We start from the raw sequence: 24,339 nt of genomic DNA, 5'->3' as shown, positions 1-24,339 counted from the left end.
GGCCTCTAGGATCTGTCTGGCAGGAACCGACTGGACGGCATTTCTAGTTCTCGCGAGACACTGCGAGCCTGCCCCACCCACCCTCCAGAGCAGCCGTGACCCTGTCCGTCTGCTGCTCTTCCCCGTAAATGGGTCTTCGTGAAATTCCACCCCTTTGGCCAGACACCGTCACTCCCTCCCCATCCACCTGGAAAAACGCTTCATCCTCTTAGACCCTGCCCGAGGGTTACCTGCTCTGTGACATCCTCCCTGAGAAGTCCTGCTCTTCTGTGCTCCAGGAAAATGCAATTTATAGAAAGAAATATATAAATAGAAATCATTTCTATAACAATAAATGTAAAAAGGCTGGATTTCGCTCCTTGTTCCTTGATACTTCTCCCAAACCGTTAGACTGCCCCACGTGCATATAGAAACACTGAAGACTACACAACAGACCTGTTTCCCTGAGACAGTGTGAGTGGGGCAGAGTGGGAAGGTGGAGTGAGGGGTTTGCCCACGTCCACCTCCATCAACTCTGCCCTCCATCCGAGAGGCCTGTCATGGGCACTGGGCACTTTTCTCCATTCAAAAAAAAAAATATATTTTTTTACAGTCTTGTTGATATAAAAACAAACATAATCTAGGCTGCCTTCATTATCATCTATTCATTACTATCATATTCATTTTTTTCTTCTGGTTTTAAAATGAATTAAAATTAGGGTCCAGCCCCGTGGCGTAGTGGTTAAGTTCTTGCGCTCCGCTTCAGTGGCCTGGAGTTCATGGGTTCGGAACCCTGGGCATGGACCTACGCACTGCTTATCAAGACATGCTGTGGTGGTGTCCCATATACAAAGTGGAGGAAGATGGGCACAGATGTTAGCTCAGGGACCACCTTCCTCAAGCAAAAAGAGAAAGATTGGCAGCAGATGTTAGCTCAGTGCCAATCTTCCTCACCAAAAATAAATAAACAAAATAAAATAAAATAAATTAAAACATTTTCAAGGGCCTCTAAAAGTATCATGGGCCCACAACACAGCACCCTAAAGAGACTGTGCCCTGGGTCTAACGGAGACGCTGACCCTGACTGAGGGCAAAATCCTGAACTTCACTGAAAGCCTCACGGTCTTATCTCCTCTTCAGTGCTCTTGAGACCCTAGAGAAGAAATGCAGATTAGGGCTTCCTGCTGCAGTCTTATCAGGACTCACTCAGTGACACCTGTTTGTTCTCTCCAAGCAAAAGGCGCCAAGGGACATACCATCAATATAACTGCCAAATACACAACCTACAATGAAGTGTGTCTTACACAAATGAGTCTTGTAAATACAGCATAGCCCACAGAGGTTGGCATTCAATGCTGTTCTCTGCAAGGAGTTAAGATTGCATTATGCGGACCACTAAGGCTGCCAGATTATTATTATTGTTTATACTGGATTTACAGTTAAGGAAACTGAGAATTAGAGGAATCCAGTAACTGGGCCAAGATGACGCAGAGAGCAAATGAAATGACGACTCCCGGATTTCAGCCCCCGTCTGTGCTCTCATGAGCTGCTTTGGACAGATTGAGTTTGAGGTGCCCAAGGGCCTTCCAGGGAGAGAGATGTCCAGGAGGTATTTAGATAAACTAGTTCAAGGCTCAAGTGAGATCCTTAGCTCGTGACATAGATTTGGGAATTATCCGAGCGATGGTGGCATTTAAAGATTCAAAATGGATCAGCTCTGGGCCCGCCCCATGGCGTAGCAGTTAAGTGCTCGCGCTCTGCTACTGGCGGCCCAGGGTTCGGATCCCGGGCGCGCACCAACGCACTGCTTGTCTGGCCATGCTGAGGCGGCGTCCCACATATAGCAGCTAGAAGGATGTGCAACTATGACATACAACTATCTACTGGGGCTTTGGGGAGAAAAAGGGAAAAAAAATGAGGGGGATTGGCAATAGATGTTAGCTCAGGGCCGGTCTTCCTCAGCCAAAAGAGGAAGATTGGCATGGATGTTAGTTCAGGGCTGATCTTCCTCACACACACACACCAAAAAAACCCCAAAATGTATCAGTTCTGTTGCAGTCTCTCCATACTGTGGGGCCCAGGCCAGCGGGCGTCCCCAGAACTGTTTCTACACCTTTCAACCATCCTGATGGGGCCTTCTTCGGGGAGCTGGGCAGCTTGCTCCCTTGCTGGCTCTCACTCCCTGTTCTTTCCCAGGAATGCCTGGCCTCTGAGAAACATTTAGGGGGCACCTTCTATCCACAGGCCCTGGGCTACTCAGCATGGGCTTCCACTTCCAGCCCCACTATTTATCCCTGGATTAGATGATAGAACTTGACTTTCCTCTCTTCGATGCCTGATGCTCTCTAAGGACCCAGCACCTGGGTGACAGTCTATGTACTCACTCACCCAGTAAATATTTACTGAGCACCTACTATGTGCCAGACACCATTGTAGATACTAAGATACAACTATGAGCAAAGTAGACAAAGTCTCTTGACCTCAAGGAGCTCGTCATCTGGAGGCAGGAGGCAGATAATAAACAAGAACAGTGCCCATGTGTCATGAGGAAGATAAAGCCACATAATGTGGTATGACTGAGGGCGTGGGAGGGCTCCGGGCAGTGGTGATGACACTGGTCAAGGGTGTCAGCAGGGAAGGACTCTCAGGTTGAGGGGGGACATTTGAGCTGAGACCTGAACGAGGAGAAGATACCAGCCATGAGACGATGGGGACATACAGGGCCCTTCTGGCAGGAGCAGCAAGTCCTGAGGGGTCGAGGCTGGGAATGTCTGGAAGGCCCACCTCATGGAAGCCCACCGAACAAGAGAGTGGAGAGGGGCTTGGAAAGGTAGGAATAGCCGAACGCGGGCAGGGGTCCTGCCCTGTTAGAGAAGGCCCAGCCTGGGGTGGCCACGGGTCAGCTGAGAGACCTGTGGGAAAAATAAAAGTCAGGAGAAGACTACTCTTTCCTAAGGAAGGAGAAAGAGGGAGGAAGAAGAAGCAAGAAAGAAGCAACAGCAGGACTGGCTACACGATTTGCGGGGACCCTTGTTAAAAAATTATTAAGAATTTCAAGATGGCAACAGCAGAGCATTGAACCCAGCATGGGCCCTTCTGAGCGCCAGGTGCTGTGCGACTGAGCGGGACACAGCCCTTGACGCGGCCCTGGGCCAGGTGTAGACCCTCGGGAAGACGAGGCGGCAGAATCCGGGTCCCGTCTTCACCCCAGACTGAGCCAACCCTGACAGGCAGGGCCCCACACAGGGTGAGAGTGGTGGATTAAAATGTTCTATTTTGATGAAAATGTTGCTGATTGTACAATGTTGCAAAACCAACACAATTTATGTAGCTGATTTCATGGATTTTTGATAGTTGTATTACATTTCTGATAGTTGCAATGTTTCCTTTTTCCTTGGGAGGTTTGGGGTGGGGGTGGGGATGGTTTTCTCTCCTCCCTCCCCCCTCCTCCTCCCTCCCCTCCCTCCTCCCTCCCCTCTTCCCTCTCCTCCTCCGTCCCCTCCTCCCTCCTCTCCTCCCTCCCCTCCTCTCTCCCCTCCTCCCTCCCCTTCACGGAGCAGGCAACAGGGTCAACCTCTGAGCAGGTGTACGTTTTCCGGGGCAGGCACAGTTGCTTGGAGCCAAGAATGTTTAAACTCCTATATTATGTCAAATATCATTTATATCAAACTCCTTCTCCTTAATCTTAGGCTAATTACTTTACGATTAACACTAGTCATCTGACCTTGGTAAACCATTTACCCTCCCTGAACTTCGGATTTCCTCATCTGTAAAATGGAGATAATTATACTTATACTTCACAGGGGTGCTGTGAGGATTAAATCTATGAAAAGCTTTTTAAAGAGCATTAAGGTTGAAACAAATGCCAGTTAGTGTTATTACAGATCTGCTCAGCAGTTGCTTGGTTGGTGCAGATGGGGGACCTCGGGACAGCTACAGCTTGACAGAAACCTCTCTTGGCGCCATCTGACTCCTGGGCTCTGGTATATTCTTAACAATCAACTTTTGATCTTCAGTTTCTCAAGCAGCTTCCTTTCCTGGGGGGATCCCCACAGCTTGTCTGTTATGTCTCAGACCACAGATCAATAATCCTGATTTATATACCAGACTCTGGTGAGTTGGGCTGGCTTCACAATTTTAATAGTCCTTAGATGAACCAAGAAGAATCCAGACCCTGGACCTGAGGGTCAGAAGGAGACAGGTAATCATCCTTACTCATTTCTTAGTACATAGTGCACTTGGGTAATACTCTTTATTAAAATGTGCTAAAGGCAGATACATTTATTACAAGAGTGAGCAATAGTCCCATAAGCTTTTGTGTGTGATGCAGTGTTCCTCATGCCATGGGGTGGAGAGCATGGGCATCCACCATGATCCTCAGGCCTTTGCAGTGGCTGTTCCTGCCCTGCCCACCCCATCTCCAAGGGACCCTTCCCCTGATCCCCGCCACCTCTCTATCCTCCCTACCCTGCTCAATTCTTCCTGGCACTTGCCCATCCGATACACGTTTTATGGTTTTTGTTTTTTGTGTTTTTTTGGTGAGGAAGATTGGCCCTGAGCTAACGTCTGTGCCCCTCTTCCTCTATTTTGTATGTGGGACGCTGCCACGGCATGGCCTGATGAGTGGTGTAGGTCCGCCCTTGGGATCAGAACCTGCGAACCTTGGGCTGCCTCAGTGGAGCACACCAAACTTACCCACTGCGCCACTGGGCCGGCCCATGTTTTATGGGTTTATCACTGGAGACTCTCCATCCAAATGTGAGCTCTGAGAGAGCTGTGAGACTGCTGTGTTCCCTGCTGTGTTTCCAAGCCCAGGGCTCAGAGCCTTTGGCCGGCAATGGGATCCAGAGAGAACTTACAATATTCTTTGGTTTTCATTGTATTTATTTTTTAAAAAAAAAACCTTGTTGGGCCGGCCCCGTGGCTTGGCGGTTGGGTGCGCGCGCTCCGCTGCTGGCGGCCGGGAGTTCGGATCCCTGGCATGCACCGCCGCACCCCTTCTCGGGCCATGCTGAGGCCGCATCCCACATACAGCAACTAGAGGGATGTGCACCTATGACATACAACTATCTACTGGGGCTTTGGGGGAAAAAAAATAAATAAATAAAATCTTTAAAAAAAAAAAAAAAAAAAAACCTTGTTCATGAAAAATGATATTTATTTTACATTTATAGCAGTGATATAAAGTTTCTTTTAAAAATAAATTTAAGAAGGTAATTTAAAAAGATCAAGTAAATAGTAGTGGTGCTCGGTATCAGTATTTGGGAGGATGAAACAAAAACAGTGCTCTGTGGATGTCTTTTGGGGACTCTGCCTGGTCTGTGAACCCATTCTGGGAACTGCTTACTTCTAAATCTGTTCAGGGCCGGCTCTGTGGCTTAGCGGTTAAGTGCGCGCGCTCTGATGCGGGCGGCCCGGGTTCGGATCCCGGGCGCGCCCCGAGGCACCACTTCTCCGTCCAACGCGAGGCCGAGTCCCACGTACAGCAACTAGAAGGATGTGAACCTATGACATACAACTATCTACTGCAGCTTTGGGGGGAAAAAAAAAATGAATAAATAAAATCTTTAAATCTGTGCACACGTGCACACACACACACACACACAACACGCCCATATTACAGAGACATCAAGGTTCAAGAGCTGGGTTACGGTCGCCTCCTACAAGTGGACTAAGGAGCAGAGCAAAGGTCCTTAGAGAGATTGGGGGAGTGTGGTGAGTACACACTTCCCCAGGCTCTTCTGCGGCCCCTCTCCATTTCTGCCCTGGGGGCCCATGAGACACCCCGTGTCCTCCTTCTGTTTTCTTGTTTAAGCCAGCTTGGGCTGCTGACACTAGCAACCATAGCCCTGTACGATATGTCCTCTGAAGTTGAATACAAACTGTATGTGAGTGAGTGTCTGTTGAGGGGGGTGGGCAGAAAGAAGCTATTTAGTCACTCAGTCCTCATTTATTGTGCACAATCCATGGGCCAGGCGCTTTGCTACTCTGCTAAGTGTTGAGAATACAAAGTTCTCCCAACAAACTCCTCACTTAGCGAGCTCCACTGAGTGTCAGCCTTCATCACCCTCTAAGTGTTGAGTGATGGGAAGCAAGGCTGAGGAGGGTGTGGGGCTTACCAACAGCACGGTAGCCACGTCAGGACTTTCTCCAGTCCTCCTCATCCCCTTGGGGGTGTTTCTCTAACATGCTATTGCTGATAAAGGTTTAAAGTGTGGCTCCTTCTAAGGATATTTTAAATTTTAATGGAGAAATCCAAACTCAGAGAAAGGAAGGTGGGGAACGAATGAATGAATGCAATTTGGGTTTCACCTCAGGGTGAGGATGCCAAACGTGAGCCTTTGGTCACTGCTACTGGCTAGTGTTGTCTCAGGACCCCCCACTGGAGAAGGGAATCCAATTGTGGCTATTTGTCCTGTAACTTGGTCACGCAGTGCGTTCCACTGACTACAGTCAAGAGATAGGGTCCCATCTTGAATCTAGAAATTCACTGAAATAGTGAGGTGGCCGTGATGCACCATTTCAGTGTCTTTACCTGTGAAATTCACCACCAGCACTTCTTCCACCTCTCAACCAAGGTTCCCAGTCAATCTGCACACCAAATTAAGAAGCATACACAAATCTGCAATGCATCAATGCAGCCGGCCTCTGAAAATAGCAGCTGCAGCCACAAACCAAAGAACAGGCCTTTGTGAACAGAGTGAAAGAAGCTGTTTGTCCCGATCTCATCTTTTAAGCCGCATATAGAACTCCTCACTATTCCTGAAGTAACATCTTTAAGCAAAGATAGGAATCAATTAGAGGAAAGTAGGATGTCTTACTACATTAGATTTTCCTTTTCCTACTAAGTTTTCAAGGCCTTAATTTTCCAACGAGAGCCTAAGAAAGTATGAACTTACACGAAGGCAGGTAGCAGACTCATTGCAAAGCACAGGTTTGACAGCATTAGCAGGGCCAGGCTCCAGATGAAGCATACAAAATTGGGAGATGAATCACTTTCACGGTGTAAGAACCCAATGCTCCCCAGGTGATCGTGTGACACCTTTGACCCTGCGCACTGCCTTTAGGAACACGGCTCCACTCCAATAGCTCCAACAGCCGTCTCAAATTAAACTGCCCCTTATTTTTCAAACAACATTGAATTTATCTCAGCCAACTTAACACTACTTAGGAAGATCAGTTTCAGAAACACTTCTCTATTAGACTCAGATTTTAACCACACAACTTCCTGAGCAGATTCACACCTGGAACTACCTTTCCAGACAACACAGCACTTTTCTTGCATTAAGAATATCAAGAGAGGGGCTGGCCCGGTGGTGTAGTGGTTAAGTTCGCGTGCCCCACTTCAGCAGCCTGGGGTTCACAGGTTCGGATCCTGGGTATGGACCTACACACCACTCATCAAGCCATGCTGTGGCAGCATCCCATATACAAAATGGAGGAAGATGGGCACAGATGTTAGTTCAGGGCCAATCTTCCTTGGCAAAAAGAGGAAGATGGGCAATGGATGTTAGCTTAGGGCCAATCTTCCTCACCAAAAAAAAAGGCATGTCAAGAGATAGCATTCAGAGACAGACTGATAGTCCAGGCCATCTGTGTGTTTTGAATGGCACTGAGGTCATGCTTTAATCTACCCTGACCATATTTAATTGTCCTCTGGCCATCATTAGTGATTACGAGGCTGAAAAATTATGCAAAGGTCCTTACAGAGTTCAAGTTAGCTTGACAGATAAGTCAGAGAGAAAAAGAAGAGAGCTTAGCAGATGGCAGAGCAGAAAAGGGAGCAGGGGGCAGGAAAAGGCTCATCTTTTATACCGAAGCCCAAAGCCCAAGCCAGGTGCTAGGAAGATGAAATAAAAACTGTTCCTGTTGCTTTGAAATGCTTCAGAGATTCCAAAGGAAGGTCTTTAGTGGATCAGTTAATATATATTCTGTTCTTCATTTCAAAAGGCAAATGAAATACCATTCCAATGACACAGTCTTTTCAGTTTTAAATAAATTCATTACAATGGAAAACATGGGAGCTCCCTTCCTCCAACCCTCCCACCTTTGAAAACTCATTAGGTGAAACCAGGCAAGGTGGAAGTTAGAGCAGAGGCAGGGGGTGGTGATGGACCCCTGGGGGGTGGGGTTGGACCCAGGGCAGGGTGAGGAGGGGGTCTGTGCGAGGGAGTGGTGGCAACAGCAGCTTGGAGTTGGGTTTCAGAGCCCAAGAGAGGTGAGGAGGGCATCCATGAATGGTGGTGGCAAAAGAATGGTTATATATGAGGGGATTGGCCCAATATATTGAGGATCATGGGAGTGTGCCATTGTCGGAAAAGGGGAACTACAAGTACAGAGAGGAAGAATAAAAACTAGAATAAATCCTATGGTGTTGGATGGAATCAAAGGTATTGATCTAATTGTTTTACTTATATGTAAGCATAGAAATATAGATGCAAGTATGTGTGTACATACGTCTATATATCCCTGAGCTCCACCCACTGAGGGGGTCTGGGTACAGGAACACCCCAAGAGCAGTGAGCACACTTAATTTGGCTTCTAAATACCTTTTTCCACTAAAAGAAACCACAACTCCTTGGGGGGAAATGAGTGATTCAGACTATGGCAGACAAAGTATAAGATGAGCCTGGAACAACTTGTGCTTGAAGTGCTCGAAGAATAATGGGGACATGTCAAAGGTCACAGAAGCATTTGAAGGGTCTCCCACTGGCCAAATCTGGGACAATGTGAGCATCAAAAAAAATGATAGTATTGTATTATAATCACAGAATAAAACAGAAACCCATGAGTCCATATCAAGTAAATGAATATAAAAAAGAAAGCTTTCTGTACAGTAGAATGCCAACCAACAAATGTAGAAGGTGGGTGGGATTAGAAAAGACTATTTGGCTACCATCATAGTGGTAATTCAGCCAAGAAACAGCAATAGATGCTGAAACTATGGGGCAAAGCTTGATGAGGAACGGGATATTTATATAGTCTCAAAGCACTACCCTATAAAATACTTAACTCTTCAGTGGAGAAACCCACCAGACACCACCTCAATTAAGTGATCAGGGTTAACATCACCAATAATGGGGTAATTCAAAACCACGCATCCCCTGATAGGATGCAATGGGAGGAGCACAGCATTACTTCTGATATTCCTGCCAAAAATGTGGAACTTGAACCAAATCACGAGGAAGCATAAACAAACCCATTTTGAGCGGCAGTCTGCATAACAGCTGGTAATCTTCACAGTCATGAAAACAAGCCTGAAGGATTGTTCTAGACTGAAGGAGACTGAGACATGACTACTAAACCCAACACAATGGCTTTTTTTGGGGTGATAAATGATATTATTAGGACCATTGGGAAAATTTGGTTATTTGTGGATGGTAGTGTTTCCATGCTAATTTCTGCTTCTGATAGATATACTTTGTGATACAGGAGAATGTCCTCAGTTAGGGGAATTACACAATAAAATACGCAGGAGTGTTGGAATCTCACCTCTCAACTTACTCTTAAAAATGATTCAGGAACAGCAACTAGAAGGATGTGCAACTATGACATACAACTATCTACTGGGGCTTTGGGGGAAAAAATAAATAAAAAAATAAAAAATAAAAAAATATTAAAAAAAAAATGATTCAGGAAAAAAGAATTGACTATTCTTGCAATATTCTTGGTATTATACTTTTCTGTAAATTTGGAATTATTAAAAAAAAAATCCTTGTGTCTTATCACATTTTCACATGTATAACTAAAATAAAATAACAATTATGAGAATATTTGAGTTGAAAATCCAAAATGTAGGAATAAGGAATTGAAAATTGTTTATTTGGTAAAATTAAGAATACATCATATAACTTATGGACCATCAAGAGGGAAACATATAAAAGTGATAACTGAAAAAAAGCAGAACATTAAAAAAAGTAACACTGATGACAATCACTTTCAAAATAAAGTTCTCTCAATTCTTTTTGTGTAAAACATTTAAGGGCACAATAAAAAATGAGACAATTTTGCTAAAAGTGAAGATCCTTTCAATTTTGTAGACACAGGTTACTTAGAGCGGGAACAGTGGTTAAAATTCCATGGAACTAGGGTTCAATGGAGACGTGACCAGATACTTAACAAAGACACCACATTTGATGCTCTTTAAAGCAGTATTTTTGAGACAGGAAAACATCCAAAGACAGACGATTCTTCCCCCACCACTGAATGAGACCTTCGTTCATTTTTGTATGTATCAACTGCTTAGCCCAGGTATTTGAATTCTCAAATAATTTAATGCGACTTACAGTCAAATGACTTTATCATATGATAGTTTCACATGGAAATAAATTCTTGATGCTTTTTAAATTCTGATGCCCATGAATAATAAGATTCTTTGAGATCCCAAAGTAAGAAAAAACTTGAGAGACGTATATATTAAAGAGCTTCTCACAAATATGAAGCACAATTGCTAGAATCTTGATAAAAAGTAATTTTTCTTGGGTTCATGGTTCAAGTCTGTCTGAATCCCTGAACTGTCTGACATCAACATGACTCCATTTGTGGATGTTCTTTTTAAAAAGCCCCAGTGAGCCCGCATCACGTCAGGCCCAGGTGCTCTCAGTGGGGCTGGACAGGAAAGGCTTGCGATATTTGCACTGAATCCAAACGCGGTACATAGTCAGCTGTTTCCCTCGGTTCACTTGTAATCGGCGGTCCACCAGGTTCTGAACCTTTTTCAGTCCAGCAGTAGTGAAAAGCGTGTCCAGTTCATCTAGTTTGGAAAAGAGATGTTTATGTATTTTCCCCTGGAAAATAATATTGTGTCTATCTATCTGTGTGATAGACACAGCTCCGTGAGATTGCTGTCATTATTTGTATATTTTAAGTGGCTTTAGCAGGGCTGTTTGGTTATAAATGTAGCAGCGGTTTGGTAACGGTAAATTCACGTTTGGGTAGGGGAAGCCAAACCATCTGGGAAAGGCAGCCTGGAACTCAGGACAGAGTTTCTTTAAGAGTCAGCTGATGGGGAGGAATTTTTCAGGAAGGGCTCTATGGACACTTTAAAATTGTACACAAAAATCTACATATATCTATGTCAAAGCCATTTTTTTTTTTTAGGGGAGAGGTTCTGTCACTTAATCAAAGGCTCAAAAATGTACGTGACCCGACATAGGGCCCAGGAATGGAGTATTCATAAGGCACTGGTGGAGGGGAAACCTGGGGCAGAGCAAGCAGCAGAGGAGAGCAGTTCTGGGTCATCCCTGGAACCCAGTGAGCGATGAGTTCACCCTCACTCAGGTGCACCTAAAGTACAACCCAGCTTAGAGGGGGAAACAGCTGCATTGCAGTCTCGCAAAATGGACAGGTTTCCCGCTTCGGACAAAGTGAGAGAGAGGAGCAGACCGCGGAAGAGCAAAGCTGAGGACTAAAGGCTTGTACAGGCTGAGCCTATTTGGAGAAGAGTGAACGGTTCAGGTTGGCTGAGGGTAGGGTGTGAGGGGTGGGGAAGGACAGGCAAAAGGCTGCAAGAGGCGGGGGGGACCAGATGATTTTACTTCCGAGAGTACACTGAGGAGCAGTTAATCCGGGATCTGGGGACTGCCAGCATAAACAGAGATGAATGTTTTCATACCTTGTGTGAAGAAGTAAACTCTGGTGCCATCGCCTCTCACATAGAAGTTGTCAGACAGACACTGACCTGCAGAGTGATGTGGTAAAATCAGAGAAACTTTAAAGCACTTCTTCAAATTTCACTGCCCATCAAATGTGCATCAAGATAGCAATTTCTTAGGTAGAGAATAGCTTCTTTTCTTGGTCACATTTGGTACTTTGCAGGAATCTGTGTTTTCTCTCCTACAAAGAAGTGGTGCTTTGGAGAAGAGCAGCCCAAGGGCACAAACCAAACTTCAGTGTTAGATAACATCTGTGATCCTAGCCCCACATCCTAGAGTTCTGTTTCATGATGAAAACAACTTTTATTTTCCCCCTCCCCGATTAAATAAACAGCACATAGTCCTTGTTAGGTAAAAAAAAGGAAAAAAAAAATCAAGCAATATAGCTAAGTTTAAGGAAACTCGAGACAGCCACTATTATCGTTTTCGTGATTGTCCTTTCGCATGTCTCTCCACGTGTCTACACACACTCATTCATAAATATGGTAACACGTATACTGTTTTCATCATGGACACACTTTCCCTTCTGCTGCTAAGCCCCCTGACCTTACATCAACTTAACAACCTGACGTGTAACCCGTCTACACTTTTTTGAATGTCAATATAATCTTACTTACTTACTTTACTCATTTATTTTCCTCCAGCTACTGTTATACAAAGGATCAAGTTTACAACACTCATCTGTACACTGCTCTTCTCACTTGGTGATACAGAATGGAAACCCCTCCAAGATCAGTGGTACGGTGTCTACCGTATGTGACATGTACGACAGTCCCCTACCCAGAGGCATTTACTTTGTTTCCAAGATTTGGTTACACATATATTAGATGCCGGTTCTTGAATAATTCTCAAAAGGACTGTTGGATTGAATAGATAATACTAAGGTGCTTTAAAAAAGGCTGCTAACAAATTTATATTTCTACCAATGATGGAGGAGTGTACCTCTTTCTTTAAATTGGCCAGTAACAGATTTAAGAACTGGTATCTCTTTGCTATTTTTATTTTCTTAAAGTTTTTTTTTTTGGCCATTTGGAAATGTTCGCCTGTAAATCAACTCTAAAACATTCCTTGCCTGTTTTTTGGGTGGGTCACTGATCTTTTCCTTATCAATTTGCTGACAGCCCCACTTGAAAAGCACAGATATGACTTTTTATCTGTTTTATTAACTGAAAATATTTGTCCTCAATCTGTCATTTGTCTTTTAACTTTTTAATGGCATCTTTTGCCATACCACATTTATTTATTTATTTATTTTTATTTTTTTTGTGAGGAAGATCAGCCCTGAGCTAACATCCGTGCTAATCCTCCTCTTTTTGCTGAGGAAGACTGGCTCTGGGCTAACATCTATTGCCAACCCTATTCCCTTTTTTCCCCAAAGCCCCAGTAGATAGTTGTATGTCACAGCTGCACATCCTTCTAGTTGCTGTATGTGGGACGCGGCCTCAGCATGGCCGGAGAAGCAGTGTGTCGGTGTGCACCCAGGATCCGAACCCAGGCCGCCAGCAGTGTAGCGTGTGCACTTAACCGCTAAGCCACGGGGCCGGCCTCCATTCTGTTAGATTTGAACAAGCGTTGTCCAGTACCAACAGCTCTCAACGAATGAGATGATATTGGTTATTATTTGAGATACTTTGCTAATGTGATGGTGTGGCAGAGGCATTATGATCTATTTACCACTTTAGTCCCCTTCCTAGGCAAACGGACTACATTTCTTGACCTTCTTGCAGTTAGGTTGGAACCATGTGACCAGATTTGGCAGATATGGGCAGAAGTGAGTACGCCACTTCTAGGCCTATTCTGAAAAACATACTCCCCCTGCTCCAAAGTGACCTTAGAGGCCACATGTTCAGCCATACCACATTTAAAACTATTTATACAGGCCCGCCCGGTGACATAGCCGTTAAGCGTGCGCGCTCCACTTCAGCAGCCTGGGGTTTGCAGGTTCGGACCCTCGGTGTGCATCAACGCACTCCTTGTCATGCCATGCTGTGGCGGCGTCCCACATAAAGTAGAGGAAGATGGGCACGGATGTTAGCAGGGCCAATCTTCCTCAGCAAAAAGAGGAGGATTGGCATTAGATGTTAGCTCAGGGCTAATCTTCCTCACAAAAACAAAAAAACCCAACAACAACAAAACCAAAAAAACTATTTACATAATCAAACGTCTTTTCCTAAAAATAGCTGTCTTGGTTAAAAAGACCTCCCCAATACCTAGATTATACAAGTCTTCAAAAATGTACCACCCAGGGCCGGCCCAGTGGCGCCGGCGGTTAAGTGCGTGCACTCTGCTGTGGCGGCCCGGGGTTCGCCAGTTCAGATCCCGAGCATGCACCGACACACCGCTTGTCAGGCCATGCTGTGGCGGCATCCCATATAAAGTGGAGGAATATGGGCATGGATGTTAGCCCAGGGCGTCTTCCTCAGCAAAAAAAGAGGAGGATTGGCAGATGTTAGCTCAGGGCCGATCTTCCTCACACACACAAAAAAATGTACCACCCTTGTCATGTATTAAATGGCTTTATATATGGAGCTATAATTCTAGAATCTCTATTCTGTTTCACTGATTTTATGTCTATTTGGATGGCAAAACCATTATTTTGATTATAGTGGCAAAATACCTTTTTTAAACCGAAGCTGAGCCATGTCATAGCGGCCATAATCTCGCAGAAGCATCATTCCTCCAGGCTTCAGAAGCCTGCTCAGCCTGTTGATAGCCTTCTGCATCCTGTGGGGCAGCAGGGAATGAAGATCAGGTCTCCTTAAGGACAGGGCTCCTTTCCCCTGTGGCATATCCCGAAAAGCCAGTGGACTTCCTAACCCTGACACACCAGCCCTGAAATCTTAGTTCCTCTGCCCTTGCTTCACTTAGAACTGGAGCACATGCCCAAACCTCTGATGTTTGCTCACAACTGTGGCTTCAATTCACTGCCTTCAGTATGAAGAGACCAGAAGACAACCCGCTTCTTCAGTAGGGGTCCCTGTGGGGGAAGTTACATGCTCTCTGCCTGGCTCACTTCCTACTCCTCCTGGGATCACCTCATGGGGACGCCATCCCTGCCCTGCGCTCCCATGGATCTCTGAGCGGAGCCCTGACCACCTGGTGTGGAGGCTGCTAGTTGACTCATCTGCCTGCTTCACTAGGCCCGAGCTCTTGAATGCAGCGACTGTATCTTTCCATTTGTTAAATGAAGACTGAACCTCAGGAACTTACACTTTACATGGTGATAGTCAGTATGCAAATGAGTATAATGAGCAGAGTGCTTTACATTTCCAGCTGCACTTTCCATATATGGAGCCTTGGTACAGGTTTCAGCTTTAATAATGTCAGAAGTATAAATGCTACAAACTTCCAAAACAACAGTTGAAAGTCTATTTAAACAGTGAATAATAAATTTTTAATTCTAATATTTTGTTTCAGTCCATGTCAATCTTTAAAAGTTTGTAGCACTTAAACTTCTGCAGTTATTCATGTTTAGAACCATGCCAAGCCCTTTGGGTTCTCCTGCCTTTATTTCACACTCATAACATCCCTGTCAGGTCAGATGACTCAACGCTATTCTAGAGGAAATGTGAACTACAGAGGCAATCACGCCCCCAGGTCTCTGACTGATACTGCTTCCTTGAGACAGTATTTCATCAGGATGACTGCCGCGTATAGCGATGAGGCTTTAACAGTATCTTTAGGGTACAGCAATCTATTTTCCTTTTATCTAAACTTGATTTTATGGAATTCTCCTGCACTGCAGTTTTCCAAAGGACTTAAGCATCACAGAACACCTAAGTTAAGGTTCACTGTAAATTTTAATAAGCTTGGTTATTGAAAGCATTTAAAAAGGCCAGTAATGGGATGTTATCTAACAACTGTAGCACCTACAGTTCTAAAACAGTATGTTATGCGATCAATAGGGAATTTCTTCACACACCCACTAAAGACTGCTCCCCCATTCTTTGGGGACGTTAAACCATAACAACGAAAAGAACTGACCACTGCAGTCAACAAGCAGAGGTTTAGAGGCTGAGACAGAAATTGGACTTTCAGACAAAATTAGGAAAATGGTTGAGATGCTCATATCACTTTGGATGGAGTGGCTTCTTCCTCTCTATCAGAACACACATAAAATCCTTTTTAATTAGGACCCACTCTAACATCAAGGTCCCTGACCAAAGCTTTGTTTTTATTACACTACTGGTTAAGAGACCTAAAACTTACTTGTCTGGAACAATTGCTGAAAGAACAAATATGAGGATGATGATGTCAAGACTTTCCCTGGGCACTGGGTAACTCTTATCTTCATCGCACAGATCGTGAACAAAGGCAAAACAGCGAGAAGGATCATATGCTGAATTTGTCTGCAGACAGTTGGAAGAGAGAATAGGCTAGAAAATGTCCACATACCCTCAAGAAAAGCTCATCTTGCTTTAAACTAATCGCTGCTACTTCCCACTGAGGGATGCAGTTCTCACCATTACGGCAGGTATTCTTACTCAAGGGGTAGGAATCAGGAATAACTCTAGGAAAGAGCCTGTGGAATGTAATTGGTACTTTTAAAATGGAAGCTTCCTAAATCCTCTACGTTTACTCTTTATTCTGATGCAAAGTCAGATCTGAGGCTTGGAAAATGATCAGGAAGGTAAGTGACCAAGACGGAAAAGAAAAACTCATAAGGAGTGAAACAGAACATACTGAAAAAGCATGATTTAAAACAACTCCTATCTACAACATATTAAACAGATCACAGAATTCTCCAGGAAAATCTATTTCTCTAGATGTGGAAAATTTAACCTATACTTTATTATCATAAAATTTACTAAAGATAAGCCTCAATATTCATCTGATCTAGATCCAGAAAAATACAAACTACCAATTCCTGAGCTCCTGTGCTAGGAGCATCACACATGATGGTACCAGACACATTTTAGGGTCACTTCTCCACCCACATCTCTCTTCTCCAATAACGTGACTGTGCTCCTCATTGGTCACAGCTAATTCAAACAGGGCAAGTTCATTATCAGCTGGGCTGCATCAACCAGACTTTCTGGGGACTTTGGAATCAGGACACAGTCATTCTGGGGAGGTTCTGAGAACACCTGAACAGGGTGGACTTCTAAGGGACTGTGAGGAGGAAGCATGTTGGGGGCCATGTGCAAAACCTGGAAAACCTGCTAGAGAAAGCTGGTCTGCAAACAAACAAGAACAAAAAGCAAACGGGCACTAGGCAATGAGACGTGAGACATCATTGCTGTGACAGAAGAAAGGGGCAGTAACACCTGTCACCAGCCAGCAAGCTTGCCTTGGTACCTGACACCTTTGCAGGGCTGAGCTCCTGTCCTGGCTACACTTGACGCCCTTGGGTTCTATGATATTCCCTTTTACTGGCTGAGTTTGTCTAGAAGTTTCTGTAACTCGTAACTCAAAGAACTGACTGAAACAATCATCTCATTTCAATCCTTAAAACGTAAGTTTGGAGAGATCAAGAGCGGACAAGTGGCAGAATCTGAATTCACGTCTGGCCCTTTCCTCTACTCCAGGCTGTTTCAGTGAATCTACTTTCAGACCACAGCATAATAAGATAAGAGAGACCTTGAGTTTTAGGAGACCCTATTCCCTTTAATCAGTGAAAATTACTGATGGGAGCCACTGCACTCACCTGGACCAATTCTACGGCTGTGGAAGAAAAATCACAACAGTAAACAAAGAGTCCTGGGTCACTGAAATAGACAGAAAAAAACAGCACAACAATTAGATTACATACTGAACTATGTCTGTTCTCTTTCCTGTGTAGCAGAGTTAAAATATGAAATAGCAGAGCACCATTCATTCAAAGAAATCACACCTATTAGCCACAACATTTCATTTTGGTTAAAATCTTTTTTGATTTATATCCTCTTTTAGACCCTGCAGATAAGGTGTGTTTTCTTCTTTGTGCTTTTCTTTACTTTCCAAGTTTTCTAGTGGACATGCATTACTTTTGAAATCAGAAAAATATGGTAAAAGATATAAGAAAAAAACATATAAAGTGCTACATAAATCAGAGGTCCTTAATCAGGCTCGGTGGATAGAACTGTATTCCAGAATTATTGGTTTCCTCTATTTTACTTTACATACTTAAAAAAATTAGCCCCAGACAAGTCTATATACAGAAAGTAGATTAGTAGTTGCCTAGGGCCGGGGGTGGGAAAAGGTGGGAAATGGGGAGTGACTGCTAATGGGTACAGGGTTTCTTTTTGGGGTGGTTAAAAATCTTCTAGGGGCCGGCCTGGTGGCGCAAGCGGTTAAGTGCACGTGCTCCGCTGCGCGGCCTGAGGTTTGCCGGTTCAGATCCCCGGTGCGCACCGACACACTGCTCGACAAGCCATGCTGTGGCGGTGTCCCATATAAAGCGGAGGAAGATGGGCACGGATGTTAGCTCAGGGCCAGTCTTCCTCAGCAAAAAAAAGAGGAGGATTGGCAGATGTTCGCACAGGGCTGATCTCCTCACAAAAAAAAAAAAAAAAATCTTCTAAAATTGATCGTGGTGATGGCTGCACAACTCTGTGAATCACACCATTGAACTGTATACTTTGAATTATATCTCAATAAAGCTGTTATATATAAAAACAAACACATTAGCATGAAAAGGGATCCAAAGGCTTCACTAGACATGGTACAAAAAATGATAAGAACTTCTAACAGAAATGAAGTAGGCATTAAGGTAACACAAGAAACATATAAGAAGGCTGCAAAGACTGCAGAATGATACAGCTGGACTGTATTAATTAGATCAGTTTTCTGGAATTTTCTGACCTGGAATTTGAGGAAGGAAGGAAAGGGACAGTCTAGTAGAAAGGAAAGAGGACATCTGAGAAGGTACAGAGCCAAGGAAAGACATGAAGAGTGTGACCAACTCATATGAGAGATAAGAAACAAGACATACTTCGTAGGACACAATCTTGTATAGAGTTATGAAAACTATGCTGAACAATTTAAATCTGACAGTAGATGGTAGGTAGGAGAAAGCCTACATCAATTTTAAGCAAGTCAACTACAGGAACAAGTGGATTCTAGCAAGACACTGAGCACACTGATCTCATTTAAACAGCACAACCAGGGCCGGCTCCGTGGCTTAGCGGTTAAGTGCGCGTGCTCTGATGCTGGCGGCCCGGGTTCGGATCCCGGGCGCGCCCCGAGGCACCACTTCTCCGTCCAACGCGAGGCCGAGTCCCACGTACAGCAACTAGAAGGATGTGAACCTATGACATGCAACTATCTACTGGGGCTTTGGGGGGAAAAAAATGAATAAATAAAATCTTTAAACAGCACAACCAGGCTGTGGCGAATATGCCGTCTCTACTTTATACTCATTATCCCTGACACTGACAACTAGCGGTCACAGCTCTCAAAGGGAAGTTGATCTCTCATTTGAGGTAGATTCCTAAAAGTGTGATATGACAGTGGAACAACCTCTTTCCTTCACTGTAAGCTACTATAACTTTCCAAGTTTTCTTAGAAATTTCTAACAATAAAATGCATATTTTATTTTTTAATTAATTTATTTTTTTTAAAGGAAGTTTGGCCCTGCACTAACATCTGTTGCCAATCTTCCTCTTTTTCTTTTTTTACTCCTCAAAGCCCCAGTACATAGCTGTATATCACAGTTATAGAGTTGTAGCTCTTCTATGTGGGACGCCACCTCAGCATGGCTTGATGAGCAGTGAGTAGGTCCATGCCCAGGATCTGAACCTGCGAACCCTGGGCCGCCAAAGCAGAATGCTCGAACTTAACCACTATGCCACCATTTAGGACGGCCCAAAAATGCATATTTTAAACGACGCTAGTGTCTCAATGAATTCTAAGTACTGTGGGCTAAAATAGCAAAATTATTTATTTCGAACCTTTGAGAAACAGTGGGTTCCAATGGAGAACATGGAACTAGAATGTCATTTCCATGAGTAGCTTGAAAATAGGAGACAACCTTCATGTAGGTCAGCTTCCTCAACTCTACCGTGGGGTGAAAATGACAGCCTAGCCACCAGACTGTTCCTCAGAGAGATCATGACAGCAGAGAAACTGAAAATGTTTTAAGCACCTTAGAGGAAGGCACTATACATTAACAATGTAACACGTTTTAAATCTCACTAATTTCCCTGATAACAAAGGTTAACTTATAAATCAAAACAATCCATAAATAGATAATGTAGAAATCTACATCTCCTATAACCCATGCTTCCCAATAATCACTGTTACCAGTTTGATGCAGGAAGAATTTTAAGAAACAACAAACCCCCCATTTTTCTCCTCTGCTGTCATATAGTTAAACTTCACAACATACTTACTTATTAGTTTGTAAAATTGGAAAGACTGTGTTTCCAACACCACAACCAACCTGCAGACAGAAATGAACTATTAATCAAAGAATTCTCCAAAGAATTGATTCCCTGAAGCTAGATAGCTAATCAACGATAAACTTGCCTAATTGTATCAGGGAAGGTGTAGTGACCAGAGCTAAACAGTACCCATGACATTCCCTGACCTTGACCTCAGGAACCCTTAAGGAGGTAGCATAAGACAAGAGCACGGGCTTTCATTAGCAGAAGGGAACTGGTTAGAAAAAAGGGCATAGGGCCGGCCCCGTGGCTTAGCGGTTAAGTGCATGCGCTCCGCTGCTGGCGGCCCGGGGTTCGGATCCCGGGCATGCACCGACGCACCGCTTCTCTGGCCATGCTGAGGTCGTATCTCATGTACAGCAACTAGAAGGATGTGCAGCTATGACGTACAACTATCTACTGGGGCTTTGGGGGGAAAAATAAATAAATAAAATTATAAAAAAAAAAAAAGGGGGCATAGGTTGTCTTTACGTTTTGAGTTCTAACAAATAGTTGTATAGATGAAATATTTTCTTAATGAGCTCCACTATATCATTACTGGAAAAATGTTTCTAATATACTGGGCTGAAAAATTCATGAAAAGGGGACCTTAACATTGTCCTAAATACAGCACTGGGTGTGATAATAAAAACAGTGACCATTTACTAAGGGCTTATTATGTGCTAGACACTATTCTTAGCCATTTTACATACATTATCTCAATGAATCCTTGTAACATCTATGAGGCAGAGAGAGAGAGAGAGGCAAAGTCCCATTCTGCTTGGGGAGGGTAAGGACCCAATCCCAAGGCTAATCAGCTTCCAATGGAGTGTGTAGCCACCATTTGTGAATTAATGTGATAGTACCCACCTAGACACTTTTTCAGGTCTAGCCTTGCCTCTGCAACATAATCCAAACTCAGAAAACAAGAATTCTCCCATGCCTACGAAGCAGGCACCATCCCAACCAATCTCTCCAACTTATAATTGTATTAGAAGAAAAGTAACAGAAGTTGCCTTGTCTCTTCCAGATGGCAGGTAAAGCACAACGCTACAACGTGCGGACGCACCATGATATTCCCAGGTAGGACCTCAGGCGATCTATCTTTGTTTGCCATGACCACTAGCTATCTGGTCTGTATTTAGTGCATTTCATTAGTTCAAAAATGGAAGAGAACCCAGGCCAACATAAGTGTCATGTCTAGTCAGCTTCATCAGACAGAAGTCACTTTTGTGGTCAAACTCTCTATGTTTCCCATGTGCAAAAAGCTTCACAAGCCCCACTACCAGGACGATAAAGGGAGGTTACCTCAAGTATTCGATAGGTGGCTGAGGATCCAGGAAACTCATCAGCACAGATTTCCAGGTGACTGAGTTTCTGAGTTACATTCTCCCCCAGGGAAGGTGTCTGTGTTTTATGTCCAAGGTCGTTTGAAGAACACGTGTGCTGTTCTTCTATTATTAAACCAGGTCCATTCTCACTGCTTCTACATTGAGGTACTTCACTTCTCTCATTCTCTGAGGGTAAATCCTTCAAGTGATTTTGGTTTTGGCCAGGTGCCAGCTCTGGGAATTCGGTAAAAAGCCAATGTCTATCCTTGAAAAACCCATTTTCATGAATTTTGTAGAAGTCGTTCCAATATTTGTGGGCATTGAGCTCATAATCAACTGAAAATATTTAAGAAAGAACTGTAAGAACCATCTCCCCATATTTTATTTGTATCTAATGTCAATTATCATCCTGCTTCACCGAATGTCATTTTATACTAAAAGCATCCTCAATAGTCTCAGAGCTGGAGGTCATTTAGTTGTGCCACCGATCACACTTGGGAGTCCAACTTCTGCCAGGGAACTTACTACCTATGAATTTTCCTTCTACATCTCTGAATGGCTCTTAATTATTAGAAAATTCTAACATTAAGCAAAAAAATCTGTCTAATCACTTCTGGTCAAAAGTTCTACTACTTCTCAGGCCCATCCAGAACAATGCTTTTCTATTTGAGTGCAGTTATTTCCCTCTCTAAATCTTCTCTTTTACAAAGCTAAATGTCCCAGGTTCTTCAATTCTCCATGTGAACTGAATGGTTACCACACAGGCAGCTCTTCATTAAATATGTTCCCTTGTCTGTGGTTCTTTATAATGTGAAGTCCATAAATGAATTCAATACTACTAATATATATTAAAAATGGAAACAAGGCTAAAAGGAAAATAGAAAATGCTGGTAAGAGGGAAAAATGTCTTCAGATGAGAAGAATTTTGATGATAGAGGACAGGAGAGATTAAAAAGTGTGGACTGTTCAAAAGAAAGCTGTTGTTTAAGGTAGTCCTAGATTTCAGTTTTCAGCTCTTTGCCAATACAGGGCCTTGACCAGTGTAGCAGAAAGAATAAAAACCTAAGAAATTGGATTTTAGTTCCACCACTGCTACTGCTAACTAACTGCTTACCTCTGGGCAAGGCACTTAATGTCCTGCGGTCCAAGTTTCTTTATCTGTAAAAAGAGGATATTGGACTACATGCTTTTCAAAATCCCTTTCAGCTTTAACTTGCGTTGATCTAGTCCCTGTAAAACTATGTAGGGTGAATATTTTGTAACTGGAATCTTCTAATTGTTGTACAGAACTCTTTCAGTGAGTACTACTCTCCAATTTCTAGTCCTACCTTCAATCGTCTTTTAGGACATAGCCCAAACCAGTCCTAGTTTTAGTACTGAGGGATACTTTGCAGTGAAATCATCCACCTCTCCAGAAGAGGTCTCTTTTTCTTTGGCTAGATTTATCTCCATTCTGCTTCATCCATCTTTCCTTGGCAGAAGCCCCAAATCCTCACAGCCATTACACAAGGAAAAGACACATAATTCACCAGTTATTAGCCTCCTCCCCCAATATTTAGAATCTGATCATTTGGATCTAGCTTCAACGGCAACATTTCGTCAAAGTGTAATCATGTATAAAGTACATCCTCTAAGACAAATCATGTGACCACACGGTTGCCATTCGCCAGACACATTAATATGGGTCTACTCAACATAACTAAAAACTTAATCACTAGAACATATCAAGACACATTACCCCCTCCCAAATAAAACAAAAACCAAAACACTCTCTATGCCCTAACAAGATTTTAAAGTGTAGCCCTTTTCCATCCTTGCCCATCCCCTCCTCTTGCCGTTCTACCCCCGAGTTCGGTGTCAGTCCAGCAACAAAGGCTCTTGGCGGCCTCGGTTCTCCGGCCTCTCCGGGACGGCGCGTCCAGCAATACGCTGGCTATGGGTGCCACTGAGGGCCCACCTAGGCGCACCTTGCTTCTCCTGGCACACCCGCTGGGTGCTGTTCTCCTGGACTTTCCTCTCCGCCGCCGCGGCCTGCTCTTCCGACCACTCCACATTGTCCCTGAAAAAACCAAACGGGCAGGTTAGGGGCCTCACGTTCCAGCTGCCGGCAGGGCGAGGAGCTGGCCCCAGAGCGCCTCTCCCGGGGAAGGAGAGCGCCTCGAGTAAGGCAGCGTGAGCCGTGGCCGGCGGTCGGGGGGTTTTCGCAGCGCTCGGGGCGGCGCGACAGAGGGCGAGCCGCAGGCCGGGCGAGGGGCAGGGCGGTTACCAGGCATTGTGGTGGAAGACGCGCGCCGGCTCGCTCAAGAATCGGCTCCCAAACTGCTGCCTCTTCCCGCCGACGGCTGCGAACTCACCTTCGGTGTAGGAGCCGGCCATGACACCGGAGCCGGAAAGCCCTGCCTGTCCGTAACGCGAGAACTTCCTGCGCGCCACGCCCCCTTCCGGAAGGCGCGGGGTCTGGGCGGGAAGAGACGGAGGCTGGGCGGGGTGGCTCCGGAGTCCCGCCGTCCGGGTGGCGCTCGAGCACCGCAGGGTTGGGCGCGCCCTCAGTGGGGGAAAGACTTATTGGGTACCGGGAGCGCGCCGGCAGAATTTCGCCCCGGAGTCGTTTTTTCCTGAGGCGGCGCTGGTGGACGTGCAGACCACCAAGGAAGTGGGAGACCTTCCACTTGAGCCTCCTTTCCGTGCTGGGATCCTGTCACAGGTCTCCCAGTTTCCTTCAAGTTGTAAGACAGGAAAAATCTTGAATCACTTTAAGAAGTAAGGGTACCTAGTCCTACTGTAGAGCTGATGGCCAGAATAATTGAGGAAGGTAACAAGTAGGGTGAGGAAATAGGACAATTTTCCAGCTTCTGTAGTGTGAAAAGCTATGGTATATATATGTATGTAATATATATATATACTTGCATATATTTGTCTCCACACTATTTTTCTAGAGGGGAGATATGAAATGATTTCGGAGAACGCGAGGTTTACCTGCCAAATCCAAGGACAAGTTTAAAAAAATTTTATAACCTTGTACCTTTTGGAATT

At 44.4% G+C, this 24,339-nt stretch overlaps 1 protein-coding gene across 3 annotated transcripts; it reads right to left on the bottom strand.

Moving 5' to 3' along the window:
* Positions 1-9,752: 9,752 nt before the first annotated feature.
* Positions 9,753-23,699, bottom strand: METTL2A (methyltransferase 2A, tRNA N3-cytidine). 3 transcript variants are annotated; one of them, XM_004432622.3, is made up of 9 exons: positions 23,573-23,699; positions 23,274-23,365; positions 21,284-21,642; positions 19,946-19,995; positions 17,281-17,341; positions 15,843-15,982; positions 14,251-14,357; positions 11,594-11,659; positions 9,753-10,732 (listed from the first exon to the last, which is right to left on the bottom strand). In XM_004432622.3, the coding sequence occupies exons 1-9, from the start codon at positions 23,680-23,682 to the stop codon at positions 10,563-10,565; spliced, it is 1,155 nt and encodes a 384-aa protein (XP_004432679.2). In that variant the 5' UTR covers positions 23,683-23,699; the 3' UTR covers positions 9,753-10,562. The 3 variants fall into 3 exon arrangements, with proteins under 3 accessions (XP_004432679.2, XP_087297478.1, XP_087297479.1); XM_087441352.1 differs by lacking the exons at positions 9,753-10,732; positions 11,594-11,659 and adding an exon at positions 11,666-11,830; XM_087441353.1 differs by lacking the exons at positions 9,753-10,732; positions 11,594-11,659 and adding an exon at positions 11,666-11,814.
* Between the last annotated feature and the right edge of the window lie 640 nt (positions 23,700-24,339).

Source organism: Ceratotherium simum, chromosome 16, assembly GCF_057802395.1.
Source record: "Ceratotherium simum simum isolate JZ-2026a chromosome 16, ASM5780239v1, whole genome shotgun sequence".
Classification (NCBI taxonomy): domain Eukaryota; kingdom Metazoa; phylum Chordata; class Mammalia; order Perissodactyla; family Rhinocerotidae; genus Ceratotherium; species Ceratotherium simum.
The sequence above is the reverse complement of the archived record's forward strand: the minus strand, read 5'-3'. Positions and strand labels throughout refer to the sequence as shown.

Bases quoted from the DNA above. Each gene is read 5' to 3' on its own strand.
- METTL2A (XM_004432622.3), bottom strand. From the start codon at position 23,682: ATGGCCGGCTCCTACACCGAAGGTGAGTTCGCAGCCGTCGGCGGGAAG. The intron at 14,358-15,842 runs GTAAGTTTTAGG...GCTGCCCCACAG, and splicing joins TCAGCAATTGTTCCAGACAA to GATGCAGAAGGCTATCAACA. The intron at 11,660-14,250 runs GTATTTTGCCAC...ATCACTCTGCAG, and splicing joins TCAGCTTCGGTTTAAAAAAG to GTCAGTGTCTGTCTGACAAC.